At 56.7% G+C, this 18938-nt stretch overlaps 2 protein-coding genes and 1 pseudogene across 10 annotated transcripts; 1 reads left to right on the plus strand and 2 right to left on the minus strand.

Annotated features, from left to right (window-relative positions):
- Window positions 1-1263: 1263 nt before the first annotated feature.
- Window positions 1264-2109, minus strand: LOC117069710 (annotated as a pseudogene).
- A 315-nt stretch (window positions 2110-2424) lies between these two features.
- LOC117069711 (translation initiation factor IF-2-like) lies at window positions 2425-4294 on the minus strand. The gene has a single exon (XM_033188167.1). The coding sequence runs from the start codon at window positions 4292-4294 to the stop codon at window positions 3416-3418; it is 879 nt and encodes a 292-aa protein (XP_033044058.1). The 3' UTR covers window positions 2425-3415.
- Window positions 3983-18493, plus strand: SLC25A29 (solute carrier family 25 member 29). 9 transcript variants are annotated; one of them, XM_033191336.1, is made up of 6 exons: window positions 3999-4326; window positions 10454-10497; window positions 13946-14017; window positions 14622-14707; window positions 16234-16317; window positions 16579-18493. In XM_033191336.1, exon 6 carries the CDS (start codon window positions 16615-16617, stop codon window positions 17326-17328), a length of 714 nt encoding a protein of 237 aa, XP_033047227.1. In that variant the 5' UTR covers window positions 3999-4326; window positions 10454-10497; window positions 13946-14017; window positions 14622-14707; window positions 16234-16317; window positions 16579-16614; the 3' UTR covers window positions 17329-18493. The 9 variants fall into 9 exon arrangements, with proteins under 9 accessions (XP_033047226.1, XP_033047227.1, XP_033047224.1 ...); XM_033191335.1 differs by lacking the exon at window positions 14622-14707 and having other exon boundaries at window positions 3983-4326; XM_033191333.1 differs by lacking the exon at window positions 14622-14707 and having other exon boundaries at window positions 13628-14017.
- The last annotated feature ends 445 nt before the right edge of the window (window positions 18494-18938 follow it).

Below are 18938 nucleotides of genomic sequence, written 5' to 3' on the forward strand. Positions count from 1 at the left end.
CGGAGCTTGCAGTGAGCTGAGATCCGGCCACTGCACTCCAGTCCGGGCGACAAAGCGAGACTCCGCCTCAAAAAAAAAAAAAAAAAAAAAAAAAAAAAAAAAAGAGAAAGCACATTCTGTGCTGTAACCTTATCCTCAGGAAATGAAATAAAACAATAGACACTGATCCCAACTGCTGATGTAATACCGCAGACTCCAAGATGTGGGCACACAGATTCATTTACTTGGCTCTAACTTTTTCACTCCTCCTTTCTGGTCTCTCCTCAGCTCTGACATGAAGGTCAGGGATTTGTGTCTGTCTTCTCCCCAGCACAGGGCACAGGGCACAGGGCAGTGTGCCGGCTGAGTACATGATTCCCAGGCAGCAGAGAAACAGGGTGCTCAGGAAGATGTGGCTTTGCAAAGTTTAGTAACCCAGCAGCACACCCGCGTGACCCCTTCCCTTCCCAGTGCCTGTCCTCACCCCCTCCCTGATGTCCCCCACCCAATGTCAATTGTGCAGGCCCTGAGCACACCAAGATGAAGGGGACAGACCTGACCTCAGGGTGCTTCCAGTTGAAGGCAGCCCCCTGGCACCCACATCCTGAGGTTCCCTTGGCAGGTTAGGTCAGACAGACCTGTCCCAGAGCCCAGTCCTCCACTGTCCCCCACATGCTGACCTTAGTCCCCAAATGCAACAGCCCCCCCAAACACACACACACCAAGAACCTTGCCCTCCCCACAAACCAGCTCTTCCTCCAAGCTCTCCCTGCAAAGTCCACAGCTAAGGGACCGCACTACTCATCTCCCAGGCCTGGCACAATCCCACTGTTCCCTCACACGGCCTGCCTCAGCTCTCTCACCGAAGGACCCTCCCTGCAAGGAGGTTTCTTTTTCTTTTTGAAATAGGGTCTTGCTCTGTCATCCAGGCTGGAGCACAATGGTTCGATCATAGCTCACTGCAGCCCTGACCTCCTGGGCTCAAGCTACCCTCCTGCCTCAGCCTCCCGAGTAGCTAGGACTACAGGCCTGCAGGCATGCGCCATCATGTCCTGCTGATTTTTTTTTTTTTTTTGGTGTTGTTTAGAGATGGGGCCTTACTATGTTGTCCAGGCTGGCCTCAAACTCCTGGCTTCAAGCGATCCTCCTGCCTCAGCCTCCCAAAGTACTGGGATTACAGGCATGAGCCACTGAACCCTCAAGGAGGTTTCTGAAGTTCAACTGTGGAATAACTACTGTTTACCAGGCTACTAGGCCCCTTCCCAAGGACCCTGGGAGGTTTCCTTTTTTTTTTTTTTTTATGTTGAAAAGATATATATATATATTTAGAATTAGGCAGCTGAACTCAGTTTAGATGATCCCAATTTTGTTGGCAACATCCAAAGCGTTGTAATCAGGAGCTAGTCGAACATATGCCTTTTTCTCTCCATCAGGCGGAATCAGGGTGTTGACCCTGGCCACATCAATGTCATAGAGCTTCTTCACAGCCTGTTTAATCTGGTGCTTGTTGGCTTTAACATCCACAGTGAACACAAGTGTGTTGTTGTCATCTATCTTCTTCATGGCAGACTCAGTGGTCAGTGGCAACTTGATGATAGCATAGTGGTCAAGCTTGTTTCTCCTGGGGGCGCTCTTCCGAGGATATCTGGGCTGCCTCCGGAGTCGCACTGTCTTGGGCCGCCGGAAGGTGGGTGACGTGCGGATCTTCTTTTTTGTGGCTGTGGACACCTTTCTTTTTTTTTTTTTTTTTTTGAGACGGAGTCTTGCTCTGTCACCCAGGCTGGAGTGCAGTAGCACGATCTCGGCTCACTGCAAGCTCCACCTCCTGGGTTCATGCCATTCTCCTGCCTCAGCCTCCTGAGTAGCTGGGACTACAGGCGCCCGCCACCTCGCCCTGCTAGTTTTTTCTATTTTTAGTAGAGACGGGGTTTCACCGGGTTAGCCAGGATGGTCTTGATCTCCTGACCTCGTGATCCGCCCGTCTCGGCCTCCCAAAGTGCTGGGATTACAGGCTTGAGCCACCGCGCCCGGCCGGACACCTTTCAACACTGCTTTCTTGGCCTTTAAAGCCTTCGCTTTGGCTTGGGCTTTAGGAGGGGCAGGAGCTTCCTTCTTTGCTTTCGGCGCCATCTTGTGAAAAGGCGGTTTCCTTTTTTGTTGAGACGGAGTCTCGCTCTCTATTGCCCAGGCTGGAGCGCAGTGGCGCGATCTCGGCTCACTGCAAACTCTGCCTCCTGGGTTCACGCCATTCTCCTGCCTCAGCCTCCCAAGTAGCTGGGACTACAGACACCTGCTACCACACCCGGCTAATTTTTTTTTTTTTGGTATTTTTAGTAGAGACGGGGTTTCACCATGTTAGCCAGGATGGTCTCGATCTCCTGACCTCGTGATCTGCCCGCCACGGCCTCCCAAAGTGCTGGGATTATAGGCGTGAGCCACCGCCCGGTCGACCCCAGGAGGTTTCTAAGCTCAACTATGGAGTGCCTACTCTTTACCAGGCTACTAGGCCCCTTCCCAAGGACCCCAGTAACCTTCCCAAGGTTACTCAGAGCTCAGTGCAACCTGCCCCAAGCATAACTTTAAAGGCATGTGCAGTCTCTCAATAACAAAGCAAAACAGGTCATGCTTGTCTCCTTATCGGTTTCCATCATTTTCTCACTATTGCCACATGCTGTTAAGGTACTGGATTTTCCTCCCACACCTCAACCAGGAATGAATGTGCAGGGATTTGTGGTTCACCTCATGAGCCCTCCAGCATCCCAAGGACACCCTGTTCCTAAGGTAAGTGATTAGATGTAGGCTGTCCAGTGTAATCACCGTGTCTTCAGGAGGCCTCCAGCCACCTGAGTAGCCCCACAGCCAGCTCCTGTCCTTTTGGGTCTGGGCTTCTCTTGGGGCCCCCATACCACTGCTTTTCTGGCCCATGGGTCACTCTCCCCCATCCCCACACCTGCCTCCCTGAGGCACCCAAGTGGGTCAGAGAGGCTGGTGATATTCAAACCCAGGCCTCCAGACCCCTCCTTCAGGGCCCACCAGCCATCACGAGCCCTGGACTAGGAGTCAGCCGACCTAGGGTTTGGGTCTCTGCTTAACATTCTACTTAGACTCTAAAAGGAAACTAATATGAGTATTGGGGACCCCTGCCCCTAGCACCAGGCTGCACTACTGACACCACCTACCTGTGTGTCCTGGTACCAAATACACAGAACCTTTCCGACCCCGCCCCTCCAGGAGGTACTACCCACTGGAATTCGTATAAAAGAATCATGGGACCCTAAACCTGGAAACGTGGCACACAGTGTGGCCTTGCCTGCAGCCCTGTCCAGGACTCTCCCTCCCTCCACAACCTTCGTGGCTCCCGCGACCCGCAGTCCACGGGAAGGAGCGGTCGCGCGAAGGCCTGGCTGCACCCTTTGTCCCACGGTCCCTTTCCTTTTTAAGGTTCCCGGCTCTCCGCCCAAATCCCAGCCTCAGGCCCCGCCGGAAGCGCCTGTGTGCGTCCGACCCTCAGAACGCGGCGGGTTCGGCCAGGAGGCCAGAAGCCCCGGAGGCCACCGCCGAGCGGGCGCGCAGGCGGGACGGGCAGAGGCTCCCCAGGGGCGATTCCCGCTCGCGGAGTTTCACAACTAGCGGCGTCCCAGCCTGCCAGTCTCGGAGGGTCCAGGCTCTCCACTGCCGTTATCACGGCAGTGTCCGGACGGCACAGGCGAGGGCGCTGAGTTTCTGCGGCGGCGCCGGACTCCGAACCCAGGGTCCGGTTCCCGGCCCGATCCGGGCCAGCACCGCCCCGCGCACTCCGGGGGGGTCCTCGGCCCAACCCCGCAGCCCTGCGCGTCCCCTCCCGCCGAACCAGCGCACCCATCGCGCTCTTTGTCTGAGGCGCCCCCGCGCCCCGCCCGCGCGCCCGCCACGTCCCCCGCGCCCCGCCCGCCCGCGCACGACCGGCCAATGAGGCGCGGCGGCGAAGCGCAGTGCTCGGGGTGTTGTCCGCGCCGCGCCCGCCCATTGGCTTCGCTCGGCGCCCCTGCCCCGGCCCTGCCTGCAGGAGCGAGGGGCGGGGCGCGCGGCCCGAGGTGAGGGACCGCCGGCCGGAGGGGATCCAGCGAGTCCGCAGCCGCCGAGGGACCAGTGCGGACCCCGCCGCTGCCGCCGTCCCCACCGTCCCCGACCGCGCCTGCCCTGGCTCCGCGCCAGGAGGGGCGGCCAGGCCCAGCCTCGGCACCGTGAGCTCGGGGACCCCGACGGCGCCCAGCCCGGCAAGGGGCCTCAGGGGGAGTACGAGGAGGAAGGGCAGCCTCGCCGGGGACCCGGCCATGGCGCTGGACTTCCTGGCTGGATGCGCTGGGGGTAAGGAGACGGTGGGCCTGGCCGGGGCAAGGGGTCCGGGGAGGGAGGCCGGCCCACCAGTACGCCCTGGCCTCGCGCCTTCCCGCTGGCGGGGGTCGCCGCGTCTGTGAATGGGGACCACAGTGCTCTTGCCTCGGGCGGCTCTCGTGGGCGTAAATTGACTTCAGGCCCGGGCTATCCACGGTGGCAGGTGTCTTTATTCTCTCCGGGCACGCTCGGACGGGAGGTCTGGGGCGCCGGGGCAGCACCGTGGCTGGGCGGAGGCCAGGACTGCCGGGAGGATGCCCCACTGCCCCCCGCGCCGAGGTCCCGGACTCATCTCCCTCCCCTCCCCCATCCCCGTCCGGCGCGCACTGAGAACAGGGTCCCCTCCCCCGGCTGTATATTTGGGGGCTGACTCCACCCCGTCCCTCGCAACCGTCCAGCGGGGTTCGGGCTACCGGGCCGACCCCTTACTCGGCTGGCCTTGGAGGGCACTGAACCGCTCTGGCCAGACCCTAGGCGCCGAGTCACGCCTTGGAACGCCGCCCCTTCCTACGCGGTTTTGTGAGCTACTGGGGGCGGAAGGGGGATGGTAGGTGGGCCGGGCGAGCCGGTGTGGGGCACCTTCTCCGAGGCCCGGCCGCGGCCCTGGGGTTTCTCCCACGCCGTTGTCCCCGGGAGGGCTTGCAGTCCAGGCTCTCCCGTGCCCCAGCCGTAGGCGTCGGGCACGGTAGTTCTCTCTTGGGCCTCTGGCTTGTCTGCTTTTACCCTGAGGGTTAATTTATTCACCAGGATTCATCGGGAGGCTAGGTTAGATATCGCGGGGGGGAAGGGTGGTTGGCGGCGGGAGTTACAGAAAGGACCGGCCGGTTGTCCTTGTTTGGTCCCACTTCTCTCCCCAGCACCTGCCCTTGTTCGCTCTTCATCTACTTGAATTTGGCTTGAATAAAGCCTCAGCTCCTGGCCAGCGCTGAGAGCCCTGGCGGGAGTGGCTAGCGTGGCCTTAAGTATTTAAACCTGTGGCGTCGGAGCCTGCTTCTTCTTGGGCGAGAGACTCGTTGAAAAGGGAATGTGTTGGGGAAGTGATGTGCGTTGAAGGGAGTTAAAACTTCCCGGTCGGTCACCCAGTCAGAAGCTGCGGGGCACAAAGCCCAGAGTTTGCTGTTAATCGCTGGGGAGTTTCTCCCTAGTGCCGGGTGCCCTGGAGACAGAGGGGGCGTGTCCTCTGCAGATTCCATTCTCACCTTCCCCTCCCGCTTCCCATCTCGCTATTTGCTCCACCCTTGCTCCCCACCCACTTCCAGCTCCAGTGGGTGGGGGATGAGGGGCTGTCCCCAGGCCAACACCTCCTTCCAGACTTTGGGGAGTGGGGATTCTTTCCCCGGAGGGGCAGAGTTCCTTCTGCAGTTGCGCTACCGTCGGTGCTGCTCTCCTGGAAACACCAGGGTTTGGGGCAGGAACACTTTCCCTGAAGGCAGGCCTGCTTGACGCCTCCAGGCACACCTGTGGTCTCCTCTGCCCTTCCTTGCCTGGCCTGCCCGTCCTCTGCCTCCTTGCCTGGAATGTCCTTCGCTGTCCATCCTCATGGGCCCACCTGGGAGACATCATATCCATGCCCCCTGCCCTAGGTTTGTGGGTGAGGTCAAGGACTGGCACTGTCTGGTGCTGTAGCACTGGGGCACAGGCCACCCCTCCACCCCCAGGCCCTACTTTTCGTGCAGCCCCCAGGCACATAATGGCCACCCAGCTAAGGCTCTACAAGCGTAAGCCTGAGCCTCCCAGGCGGGCAAGGACAGAAGTCACCTGGGGGCTCACTCCTGGTCTCATCGGAGAAACCTAGGCCCAGGGAGGTGGAGGGACTAGAGCAAAGTCACACCACGTGCTCCCCTGATGGCCAGGATAGGCCCTCAGGACAGTGAACTGACCGTGTCCCAGCCTCCAGGTCCCTGACAGCCTGCCCAGAGGCACCCCACCTTGGGACCTGCAGGCTCAGGGCAGATGATACCAGTGTTTCTCCTTGGTGGCTGGGGAGGGGGACTATCCACTCCCTACTATTCGCCTAGTGTGGGTCACGTGTTTTAACTTCCCAGGGAGGCGGGGCCAGTTCCTTGACTGACAGCATCCATGAGGCCTTGCATGGTGGAAGGTTTGGAATGCCTCCCCCCTCTCCCCTGTTGGGGGATCAACCCAAATCTTGAGGCCACACGAACACTGGGCTCTGGATGGGGCATGGACAGAAGCAGGCACAGAGAGAAAAGCTCAGCCGGATTGGGAGAACCTGGGAGGAGAGGAAAACCCCGAGAAGGGAGTGTGCCTCTTCCCACCACCTCTGCTGCCAGCCATCCCCAGGACAGTGGTTCCTCCCCACCCGCCCCAGCCCTTGAGGACCATTGGGTGGGGATTGCCCCTGGAGCCAAGCTTAGGGAGGACAGTAGACAGTGGCTTTGGAGTTGGGAGACAGGGTTCTGCTTCTGGTGTGACTGGAGGCCTCCTCGTGCGCTCCGGAAGGTGGTGAGCAGGCTGGTCCGATGGAGGCCGGCCTCACAACCCACGCCGTTCCTGAGGATGGGTTCTTCTGGGTGAAGGAGACCAAGCCCCTTGCTGAAGGGTACTGAAACAAGTCAGAAGAGAAAGTGGGAACCAGTGCCTGTCCTGGGAGACCTGAGTGGGGCCTCCCAACAGAGACAAGTGGGGTAAGGGTCTTTCTGCTCTCTCCGTCCTTTGCCCTGTTGCTGTTGCTGTCACCTGGGCAGGTCTGGGGCCAGAGGCATGACCATGCACCCACAGGAAGGGGACCCCACAGCTGGACCTAGCTTCAGGGGACATGGAGGGGCCTCGAGGCGCCTCCCGCTGGAAGGAGAAGTCAAGTCCAGCGGCACATCCTGGGCAAGTGTTCAGTTTCCAAAACCCAGAGAAACCCAGATATGCCCAAGAAAAGAGGTTCTAGAACTAGGATTTTCAAATTTAGAAAATTAAAAAGCTGAAGTGGGAAAAAGGATGGATTTCCTGTTTCCAGGATACAAAGGCCTAGAAAACCAGAAACCCAGATGGAAGTCACAAAAGAAAAGATAGGCTTGGTGGTTGCTTCATCCGCTTGTGAATGTTAGAGGCTCCGGAAGAAGAGGGAGCAGGTCTGGAGATGATGAATATGATGAATAAATAGTAGTGGAAATTTTCCCTGATCAGAAGAGGGCATGAGTCTGCACAGTGAAAGTGTTGGTATTGTTCCAGGCAGGGTTACTTTAAAGAAAAAGACACACCTTTGGCATCTCCTGGTGACATTCTTGAAATCCACAGATAAAATCTCAGCGACCTCCCCACAGAATTGGAAAAAAAAAAAAAAACACATTGGCAGCAGATTTCTCATCTGTAGTACTGAAAGCCAGAGGACCAAGGCTGGCCTGGGCCCAGGATTCTCCACCAGAGTGTTCATACTGTTTCCCAGTCAGATTAAGAAATAGATTTTGAGCCGGGCTCGGTGGCTTACGCCTGTAATCCCAGCACTTTGGGAGGCTGAAACACAAAAATCACTTGAACCTGGGAGTTGGAGGTTTCAGTGAACTGAGACCACACCATTGCATTCCAGCCTGGGTGACAGAGTGAGACTCTATCTCAAAAAAAAAGAAAAAGAAAAAAAATAAAGGCTCTAATGAAATGGCAGTTGATGAGTAGAGACCCCAAGATGGAAGGAGAGGGAATTGTGAATTGAGTCTCGCGGTCTCTAGGAAAATGTCAGTGGCAGGTGGCAGGGATAGGAGCCTTCTTCAGGTAGCTCTTACTAGGGTGGGAGGGACAGAAGGAGGCAGACAGAGTCATGGGGGAGGCGGTGCTTATCCTGTTTCTATATAATGATTAGAAGTATTAGAAACAGGAAGTAACCCTTTGCTGAAATTACAAATTAACAATTAGAAAGGGAATAAATAGCTGGGCGTGGTGGCTCACACCTGTAATCCCAGCACTTTGGGAGGCCAAGGCAGGTAGATCACTGAGGTCATGAGTTTTAGACCAGCCTAGCCAACATGGCGAAACCCCTTCTCCACTAAAAATACAAACATTAGCTGGGTGTGGTGGGGCAGACCTGTACTCCCAGCTACTCGGGAGGCTGAGGTAGGAGAATCACTTGAACCTGGGAGGGAGAGGTTGCGGTCAGCCGAGATTGCACCACTGCACTCCAGCCTGAGTGACGGAGCAAGACTCCATCTCAAAAAAAGAAAGGGAATGAATAGTAATTTTCCCAAACCATCAAAAATACGGAAAAAGGAGTAAAATAAACCATTCACATAAAATAAAGTGGCATAAAAATGTCAGATCCCTCAGTTGTTCCAGCAAAATCAGACTGCTTTAGACAAAATCCAGTTATAGTTGCTTACAAAAAACGTCTAAAACAAGATAGTAAGAAAAGGTTCAAAATTACACATTGGGCATGGTGACTCACGTCTGTAATCGCAGCACTTGGGGAGGCTTGGGTTTTCTTGAACCCAGCCTGGGCAGCATGGCAAGACCCGTCTCTGCCAAAATTACAAAAATTAGCTGAGTGTGGTGGCTCATGCCTGTTGTCTCAGCTACTTGGGAGGCTTAGACAGGATGGTCACTTGAGCCCAGAGGATGGAGTTTGCAGTGAGCCGAGATTATGCCACTGCACTCCAGTCTGGGTGACAGAGTGGGATCTTGTCTCAACAAAAACACCAAAATTACAAGTTGGACAAAATCATACCAGTCACATGTAACCAAAGAGAAAGCAGAATTGGCAAAGTTAAAGTTAATATCAAGTGGGTTTTAGGGTCCAAGGTGTTTTTTTTTTTTTTTTTTTTTTTGACACGGAGTCTCGCTCTGTGGGTCACCTAGGCTGGAGTGCAGTAGTGCCATCTCAGCTCACTGCAATCTCTGCCTCTTGCGTTGAAGTGATTCTCCCACCTCAGCCTCCTGAGCAGCTGGGATTACAGGCATTCGCCACCACACCCAGCTAATTTTTGTATTTTTAGTAGAGACGGGGTTTCACCATGTTGGCCAGTCTGGTTTTGAACTCCTGACCTCAAGTGATCTGTCTGCCTTGGCCTCCCAAAGTGCTGGGATTACAGGTATGAGTCACCACACCTGGCCAGATCCAAAATGTTAAAGGATGAAGAGGATGTTAGGTAAAGATACAAAGATACATAGTAACTTCCACAGGCATTAAGTGGAAAAGTGAGAATGGGTTGTAATGTTAGTTTGTTACTCAACAGATGCTAGCTGTTTTAATTATACATAAACACTACTGGCAGTAAAGGGAGAGCTTGAACAGATGTCCAGGGGAAACTCCAGGGAGAGGAGCAAGGGAGTCAGAGTCAGTTCGCTGAGCCTGTTTCTCCTGTGAAATGGATAATGAGGTTGCCTTACTCACAGTGGTGGCAAGAGTCAGAGATGGTTGCCACCTACACAGTGTTTAGGACTCTTTGAGAAGTGTTTGTGAGCCGTTTTGGAGGGGTGAACCTTTGTCCTTCAAGAGGGGCTGGATTTTTGGCAGGACCTGAAATAATAACCAAGGATGACCGCACAGTCATAAGCTGTCTCCCCGGGCTCGAGGTGGCTCCCACTCAGGGAAGGGGACGGGGGTGTCAGCCACTGCATCAGGACCTGAGGTCATCACTCCCTGGGGGAGGGAGGTAAACCTTTACAGGTAAGGAAAGTGAGACCTAGAGACAGAGTCATTTGTGAGCACGCCAGGCTGATGCGTGGCAGGGGGAAAGTTCAAATCTGGGGAGGGTCTGACCCCAAAGTCCAGTATCCCTGGAGCGTCCTGCCCATGTCAGGTGTTTGGATTAATGGGACATCCCAGAAATAGTGTGTGCAGCCTCCCAGGGGACAGCTTCCACAGTCAGGCACCCAGACCAGTCCGCCATGGAGAGCAGCAGCCTGCAGATGGGTCACCAGCACTCAATGGGACAGATGCTGGCATGGCATTGGGATGTCACATGCATACCCCCACTGGACACGAGGATTCCAGGGGCTCATGGGATCTGCCTGCTGCACCCACAGGTGCGTGGGCAATGCCCCTTTCCCCTGCAGGAGCTCCTGCCAGTCCTCCTTGCCAGCACCCCCTCATGCCCAGTGCCCTGCACTGCATTTCTGAGGTATGTGGGTCACAAGTCCCCCTCTCCTCCTCCAGGTGTGGCAGGCGTGCTTGTGGGACACCCGTTTGACACAGTCAAGGTGAGTCTCATTGCTGCTTTTTTTTCTCGGCGCATACATTGGAAAGAGGCTCACAGGGTTGGGGTGGCTGGAATCCCGTTTCCATGGACAGCCCCGGGTGGGCAGCTGCTTTTACACGGTGCCGGGCTGAACCTTACTCGCTGCTTCGTCCTGGCATCTCCCAGCTGGGGCTGATCCACATTCTGGGTTCATGGCCAAGTTCATCCTGGGCTTGGCCAGCTGGGACCGAGGTGCTGAGGTTTCCTCCCACCCAGAGCAAGGGCACCTACATTGTTGCCATGCGGAACTCCCCCAAACACTTCCTTGAAAGAAAGAAAAGTTCAGAGAGAAAATACAAAAAAGCCAAAACTCGTACCTCCCATGAACATGATCTTCACGGAGTGGTGATCACCCTTACGGAGAGTCCCAGTGATAGTTTCCCACGTGCCAGAGGCATGAGGAAGGGCTCTGTTAGCCAGTTCCTTGACAACACCCCACACCTCCATAAACCGGAGTTCCAGGTTCTCAGACCCCCGGGAACAGAAACCAAGGAAATCTATGTCCTCCAGCTGGAAATTCCCAAATAAATCCCCCACCCTCCACTTGTGGTTGGGCTGTATGTTCTGAAAGTAGCCCAGTGGGGCCCTTCCTCACCCTTTTCCCTGGGCCCCAGGGCAAGCTGTGAGTGGCGGGCACTAGACCAGCCTTGTGTTTGCCGGCAGCACTACTCGTGGCCCCTCTTCCCACTGAGGGAAGGAAGGCAGGATGCGCATTCTGAGCTGGGTTTGCAGGAGACTTCCGGTCTCCTTTTCTAGAGAGCCCAGGTGTTTGTTGGCAGAGACAGTGACTGCTTACCATAAGGCTGGATTGCATCCAGCACAAGAGTGAGGGCCCAGCCTTATGCATTGGCTGTGACCTTAAAAAGTGCTGTCCCTGGGCCTTGTGCAGGTCCGGGCCCTTCTGCCAGCTGGTTTTCTACATGACCTTGGGCAGGTCCCTGTATCTTTGGGCTCAAACGTTGTCATCGTGCCAGTGCTCAACAGCATGATTTATGTTGGATTAAATGCTAGCTCTGAAAAGCACAACTCTTCCATCCACTGTGGGCCCATGTGTGGAGGAGGCTGAAGGGCCAGGCTTTCTTGGCAGGCAGCGGCCCCACGTTTCCTGCACCAGCCTGCCGAGAGAGGCTGTGCAGAGTCGGCCCACACAGCCCTGGGCCCCAGCCGCGCCCACGCGCTGCCTGGCCAGGCCACCCGGAGGCCTCCCCCAGGCCGCAGCAGCCCAGGACAGCCTGGCAGTGTCCACGTTGCACTGTGTGTATATCTCGTCGTCACGTGTTGTGAATGCCTCTCGCGTTCACTTCCTCTTTCCAGCTCCGCGGAGGCCTAGGCTCTCTGAGCTACGAATGGGCCAGACCTGCTGGGCTCCTGCCCGGCCCCCTCAGGCAGCCCCCGGCAGGCCGGGGAGCACTTTTGTCCTGGTGCTCCGCCGTCCTAAGCCACTGAGCCCGCAAGCAGCATCCCTGATGTGACTCAGGGACAGGAGTTTCTCCAGCCCATGAAATTTTACTCCCCAGACCCTACTTCACTGTCTGGAGGGTGGTCTTTGAGAAGATCTATTTGTGGTCCTTTTTTTTTTTTTTTTTTTTTTTTGCCACTGTGTCGCTCCAGCATCACATCTGGACATACCTACCTTAAAAAGCTGAACTTTTTTTTCTTTGAGACAGAGTCTGTGTCTGTCACTCAGGCTGGAGTGCAGTGGTGCGACCTTGGCTCACTGCAACTTCCTCCTCCTGGGTTCAAGTGATTCTCCTGCCTCAGACCTCCCCAACCCCCCAAGTAGCTGGGATTACAGGCACGTGCCACCACGCCTGGCTACTGTTTGTTTTTATTTTTTTTATTTTTTTTATTTTTTATTTTTTTTGAGGCGGAGTCTCGCTCTGTCGCCTGGACTGGAGTGCAGTGGCCAGATCCCAGCTCACTGCAAGCTCCGCCTCCCGGGTTTTACGCCATTCTCCTGCCTCAGCCTCCCGAGTAGCTGGGACTACAGGCGCCCGCCACCTCGCCCGGCTAGTTTTTTGTATTTTTTAGTAGAGACGGGGTTTCACCGTGTTAGCCAGGATGGTCTCGATCTCCTGACCTCATGATCCGCCCGTCTCGGCCTCCCAAAGTGCTGGGATTACAGGCTTGAGCCACCGCGCCAGGCCTACTGTTTGTTTTTAGTTGAGGTCCAGCACATGTAGAAAGTGCACACATCCGGCCATGCGCAGTGGCTCACGCCTGTAATCCCAGCACTTCTGGAGGCCGAGGTGGGCGGATCACGAGGTCAGGAGATCAAGACCATCCTGGCTAACAGTGAAACCCTGTCTCTACTAAACATACAAAAAATTAGCTTGGCGTGGTGGCGGGCACCTGTAGTCCAGCTACTCAGGAGGCTGAGGCAGGAGAATGGCGTGAATCTGGGAGGCAGAGCTTGCAGTGAGCTGAGATCGCGCCACTGCACTCCAGCCTGGGTGACAGAACAAGAGTCCATCTCAAAAAAAAAAAGAAAGTGCACACATCCTAGGTATACAAGTCATCACAAAGCACAGGCGTGGGGAGCCGCCACCCAGGAGAAACCGAACATGGCCAGCCCTCTGGAAGTCTTCACTCCTGCTCCTATCAACTCCTCCCGCCCCTTCTTCCGAGGCTTCCACTGGCCTAACTTCCTCCTTTTTTTTTGAGACACAGGTCTTGCTCTGTCACCCCAGGTGGAGTGCAGTAGCCCACTGTAGCTTTGATTTCCCAGGCTCATGCAGTCCTCCCACCGCAGCCTCTCAAGTAGCTGAAACGACAGGCAGATACCACCATGTCTAGCTAATTTTTTTTTTTAAGTTACTAGTAGAGACGGGGTCTTGATACGTTGTCCAGCTGGTCTCAAGCTCCCGGGCTCAAGTGATCCTCCTGCCTTGGCCTCCCAAAATGCTGGGATGACAGGCCTGGCCCACCGTCCTCCCTTCCAACACCACGGGCCCCTTTTGCCTGGTTTGAACTTAATATAATTGCAGCTGTACCCTAGAATCATCAGGGGCTACCCGAGTCCATGTCAGTCTGTACTGTCACATGGCCACAGACTATCTCACGGCTGGGACAGTCACAGTTTATTCCCCCAGACCCTTGGGACTGAAAGAATCCAAGATCTGGATCTCCTCTATAGCGCCCAGAACCACAGCCCCCATCCTGAAGCACATGGCCTTCACACGTGGTTCTGCACGAAAGGAATTTTCTGTCCTGCTTCCTTGGACACAACAATAATCAGGAAACAGTCACTTTCATCAGGGAGCAGTCATCTTGACCTGTGATGAGGGGGTGACCGGCTATCCCTGGGCAGGGGATGGGGAGGGTGGGTGGGGGCTGGCTGTGGGGGCTCCGTGCCCGGATGTGATGTTGAAATTTTGTGTTGCTTTAACCGCCTTTACTTTCTGAGCTAGGGGCTGTCTCCATCCATAGCAAAAGTGTAACTTTGTTGTAGATGGGCGTAAGCCTCACCCTGGAGAGCGCTAGTAAGTACAGACCAGGTGAACCAGACCCCAGCCTGGACCCCACCCTGTCGTGCCCATCTCCCCAACCCCAGAGTTCCCTCCGTAGCAGGGGACAGGGAGGGTGTGAGACAAGCTTGGGCCCAGCACAGATCCTGGGGTGGGGGCTCGGGCTGGTCGAAAAAAAGCAGCCCCCTCTGGATTGGGGGTCCTCATGTGGGGGTCTCTCGGCCCTATAGGGAGCTGGGAGCTTCCTAAACTTGTGTCCAAATGACTAGTTTCCCAGGGGTGGGTCCGTTCCCATCAATCCTCAAAGGAGAGCCTGTCACCCCAAGATTTTAAGAGCCTGAGCTGTAGATGACAAGACTTGGGATGCTGGGCCACAGTTCCTCTCCCAGAGAGCGAGGGCTCGTCACAGACTGAGGGGTCAGAAACAAAGAAGGGAGAGACCTCTGCCCACATTGGTGGGAAAAGCTGAGTTGACCTGAGCCTGACGTTCCCGAGCGTCTGGACTTGGGCGTTCACCAGTGTATGTGACCTGCAAAGACTTCACAACACTACCCAGGTGGCATTGAGTATCCAACCTGGGAAGGAATAGCTCCACGTCACATCGGTTCTATTCACACAGCCCTCTTAGTCCCAGTGTTGGGCCTGCAGGAGGAACAGAGAGAGACCCCAGAGCATTGAAGGGAAAGCAGCAAACCTCGCATCAAGGTGCTGGCCAAGAACTGGGCCTCCAGGGTTGGGGGGTGCTTCGGGCCAATCTTAAAGCACTGGCTTCCAGCTGTTGAGGTCCTGGGCGTACTGAGATGGTACTTGTTTCCTAACAAAACATTTTTTGTACGTGCATTCACCAATAGAGGGCCCACCTATTCTGGTGGAGAGAATTGGAAAAGGTTCCAGAATCTGGGCAGAAGCCTGGCTGCTCCCGGTGAGGGCTCTCCCTTGCCAGCACTCCCTCCCACCCTCACTCTGACCAACACAGCCACTCATGTCCCTGGAGAAGACAGCTTTGGCCAAGTTGTAAAACATCTCTGAGCCTCAGTCTTCCCGTCTTGGAAATGGGGGCAGTTGTCCCAATGCCAAGATAACTGAGTGTGAAGCCCTCCCCTGTCCCAGGCTGCCTAGTACCGAAGGCACTTGCTTTGTGGCCCTGGCTGTAAGAATGATCATTTCTGAGTCAGACCTAGGGAATCAGCCCCTGAGAATGTGACTTGACCTAGTTTACTCCCACCCCCCGCTCTGCAAGTCTGAGCCTCCTATCGAGCAGAGAGAAGCTCATAGGCAACAAAGAGCGCTTTGACATGGAAGAGGTTCTGGGCCACTGGGCCCGGAGGCGGCGGGGCCTGAGCAGCGTCCCAGGCCCCAGCGCTGCTGACGTGGGTCCCCAAGGAGGTTGTTGGCTGTTCTCTTGCCACTGCTCTGTTAACTCATAACTGCTGTTCTCACTAGAGGCTACTGGCAGAGACCAGGCAGGAACTCCTGGAGCCAAGGTCATTGCTTATTTTATTTATTTATTTAGCATTGCTTTCTCACGCAGGCTGGAGTACAGTGGCGTGACCTCACTACATCCTGTGCCTCCCCGGTTCAAACAATTCTCCCACCTGAGCCTCCTGAGTAGCTGGGATTACAGGCGTGTGCCACCACGCTAGGTTAATTTTTTTTATAGACATGGTTTCGCCATGTTGGCCAGGCTGGTCTCAAACTCCTGACCTCAAGTGATCCACCCACCTCGGCCACCCAAAGTGTTGGGATTACAGGTGTAGCCACTGCACCTGGCCAGGCTCATCACTTTTTGCACCTATTGCCTCGAAGCCAGTCTGACGGGACATTAGGGCAGGGGACCTTCAGCCTGGTCTGGGACATGGGCCGCCCACTCAGCAGTATGACAGGCATTACCTGGAGAACGGGCCGGTCTCAGGAGGTCGTTCATGCCCCACCGGCAGTGCACTGTGCAGCCATAGTGTAAACAAGAGGCTTAACCTCAACTGGTGTGAGATCTTGGGGACCCCCTACCCTGTCTCCAGCAGCCTGACCCTGTAGCTGTTTGCCCCCCCGGCACCCCATCCTGAAAAGGCATAGATACCCAGTCCGCCCTGCCCTGGAATTACAAAAGTCTTAGACTGTGCCTGAGTGCCCAGCCTCCTTAGGAGACCCTCCCAGGCAGCCTGAGTGCCAGACCCGGGAGCTGGGTGCTCTGGCCCTGCCTGCCTGCCTCTCACTGGACCCTCTCCTTCCAGGTGCGGCTGCAGGTCCAGAGCGTGGAGAAGCCTCAGTACCGCGGGACGCTGCACTGCTTCAAGTCCATCATCAAGCAAGAGAGTGTAAGTGGCCTGGGCTGGTAGGGCTCGGGAGGCACAGGATGGGGAACCAGCCTCCAGGCTGCCACCGCCCCAGACCAGAGAGCCAGGAAGGAAGGTGTCAGGATGGCCAGGAGGCCAATCAGGACCTAGGTTCCAACGAAATTCTGCTTGGTCCTCAGGAGCCCCTGAGGTGGGCTGGGGCTGCCATCCTCCGACCCCTCTCCGCGTGGAGGGCCCAGGAGGTGCGTGTTGCCAGCTCTGATGGCGTCTCTGCCCCCGCAGGTGCTGGGTCTGTACAAGGGCCTGGGCTCGCCGCTCATGGGGCTCACCTTCATCAACGCGCTAGTGTTTGGGGTACAGGGCAACACCCTCCGGGCCCTGGGCCACGACTCGCCTCTCAACCAGTTCCTGGCAGGCGCAGCGGCGGGCGCCATCCAGTGCGTCATCTGCTGCCCCATGGAGCTGGCCAAGACGCGGCTGCAGCTGCAGGATGCGGGCCCGGCACGCACCTACAAGGGCTCGCTGGACTGCCTCGTGCAGATCTACGGGCACGAGGGTCTGCGTGGTGTCAACCGGGGCATGGTGTCCACGCTGCTGCGAGAGACGCCCAGCTTCGGCGTCTACTTCCTCACCTACGACGTGCTCACGCGGGCGCTGGTCTGCGAGCCGGGCGACCGCCTGCTGGTGCCCAAGCTGCTGCTGGCAGGTGGCACGTCGGGCATCATGTCCTGGCTCTCCACCTACCCTGTGGACGTGGTCAAGTCACGGCTGCAGGCCGACGGGCTTCGGGGAGCCCCGCGCTACAGCGGCATCCTGGACTGCGTGCGCCAGAGCTACCGCGCCGAGGGCTGGCGCGTCTTCACACGGGGACTGGCATCCACGCTGCTGCGCGCCTTCCCCGTCAACGCCGCCACCTTCGCCACGGTCACCGTGGTGCTCACCTACGCGCGCGGCGAGGAGGCCGGGCCCGAGGGCGAGGCTGTGCCCGCCGCCCCTGCGGGGCCCACTCTGGCGCAGCCCTCCAGCCTGTGAGGCTCACCCCGCCCTCCTTCCCTAGGGCCCCTTCTCAGAAACCTGAGACATAAATTGGCCCCTGAGTCCATTGCGATGCTCCTGCTCGGAGGCCGGGGGCTGTGGACTCTCAGACCTGGGCTGAATTTTGCTCATCAGCTGGGTGGCTTTGGCCGGGAACTTCACTTGCCTCAGTATTCTCATCTGTGAAATAAGGACCCTCATACCCACATTGTAGAGTCACGAAGGTCAGAGATGATTCTGAGCGCAGCCAGCACCTGGCCTGGCTGAGGCTGTTGCACCATTCATTATCCTGGAAACTGAGGCAGACACTCCAGTCCCTTTCTGGGATCCTGGCCATGCCACTGTGCTCCTGCCCTGCAGGCTGGCTCCCAGGGGTCTCTGATGGCGCACGAAGGGGCTGCCCAGGGACCTGACTCCACATATCCTCCACCCGGGAGGTTGGTGGGCCACCTCTGGTCTGTGTTAGGGACAGAGGAAAACTTGGTGTGCCTCCTGGTGTCGCAGAACTGGATACTCTGCGTACCCCAGCTTCTCCACATGCCACTGCTAGGGGTACCCCAGCTGCTGCCACTCCTGCTGGAGGGTGAACTGGGGACCCTCCACCCTCTGGGAAGCCATGGAGTCTGCTGGAGGCACCATATCAGCCAACGGGACTAGGGTGGGGAGCAGACAGACCAGTGGGTGGAGGTCTCGACAGTTCAAGTGTGATGCAGCTGTGGCAAGGAGAAATCCTTCCACCTCTGGGCCTCAGGCTGCCTGTACGTAAAATGGGGACATGGCCAGCTGATGGACAACTGAGTCTCTGGCCCAGCCATCACCGCCAGCCAGGATCCCCCACGGTGTGCAGAGGGCTCAGCAGAGAACAATATGGGATCCCCCTCACCAGGGCTGGAACACCTCCAGCCACAAAGAAGCCAAAGGTCAGTTCCCTTGCTCCCCAGCACACGGTGCCTCCTAGGCATTCTCAGAGCCAGGGCTTCATCCCTGTGAAGGCACAGGGTCCGCTAGTGGGCACGGGGGTGGCTAGTTGGGGCCTGGGGCAGAAGAAGGCCGTACCAGGCATCCTGGGGAATACGCTTAATGAAGACGACCCTGGGCTTTGCACAGCCTGGTGTCGCTGTACAGAAACTGTCAAGCGAATAAAGTTTTCTTTGTTTTTTAAGTGGTGAGGCTGCCTTTGCATATGGTGGAGGAAAGGGCTTCATTCAACACCCTTGCCCTGGAGTCGAAGGGGCCAGCTCAGGGGTGTGTGTGCCCTCGGATCCTGACAGCGGCCTTGGCCATGTGACTTGGGCAGTTGCCGATACATCTGAGAACCTGTTTTCTCATCTGTAAGGCAAGCTAATGCAGGGCGTGAGGATTGGAATGTAAAGCTTATGAACACGCTGGTGCAGCCTGGCCATCCAGCAGAAATGCCTCTGCTATCATCCCAGCGATGAGAGGCCTGTGGTGAGGGACACTGGTAGGTGGGGCAGCAGGGATGGGGGTGTCCCCAAAACAGCTTCCTGGAGGAGGGGAGGTCTGAGTGGAGCTGACTGTTTCAGCCACCCGGGCAACTTGGGCACAACTGTACCTAACGTGACCTAGGAGGTCAGAGAGCGCTTCCT

Source organism: Trachypithecus francoisi, unplaced genomic scaffold (genome assembly GCF_009764315.1).
Source record: "Trachypithecus francoisi isolate TF-2019V2 unplaced genomic scaffold, Tfra_2.0 Lachesis_group3, whole genome shotgun sequence".
Lineage (NCBI taxonomy): Eukaryota > Metazoa > Chordata > Mammalia > Primates > Cercopithecidae > Trachypithecus > Trachypithecus francoisi.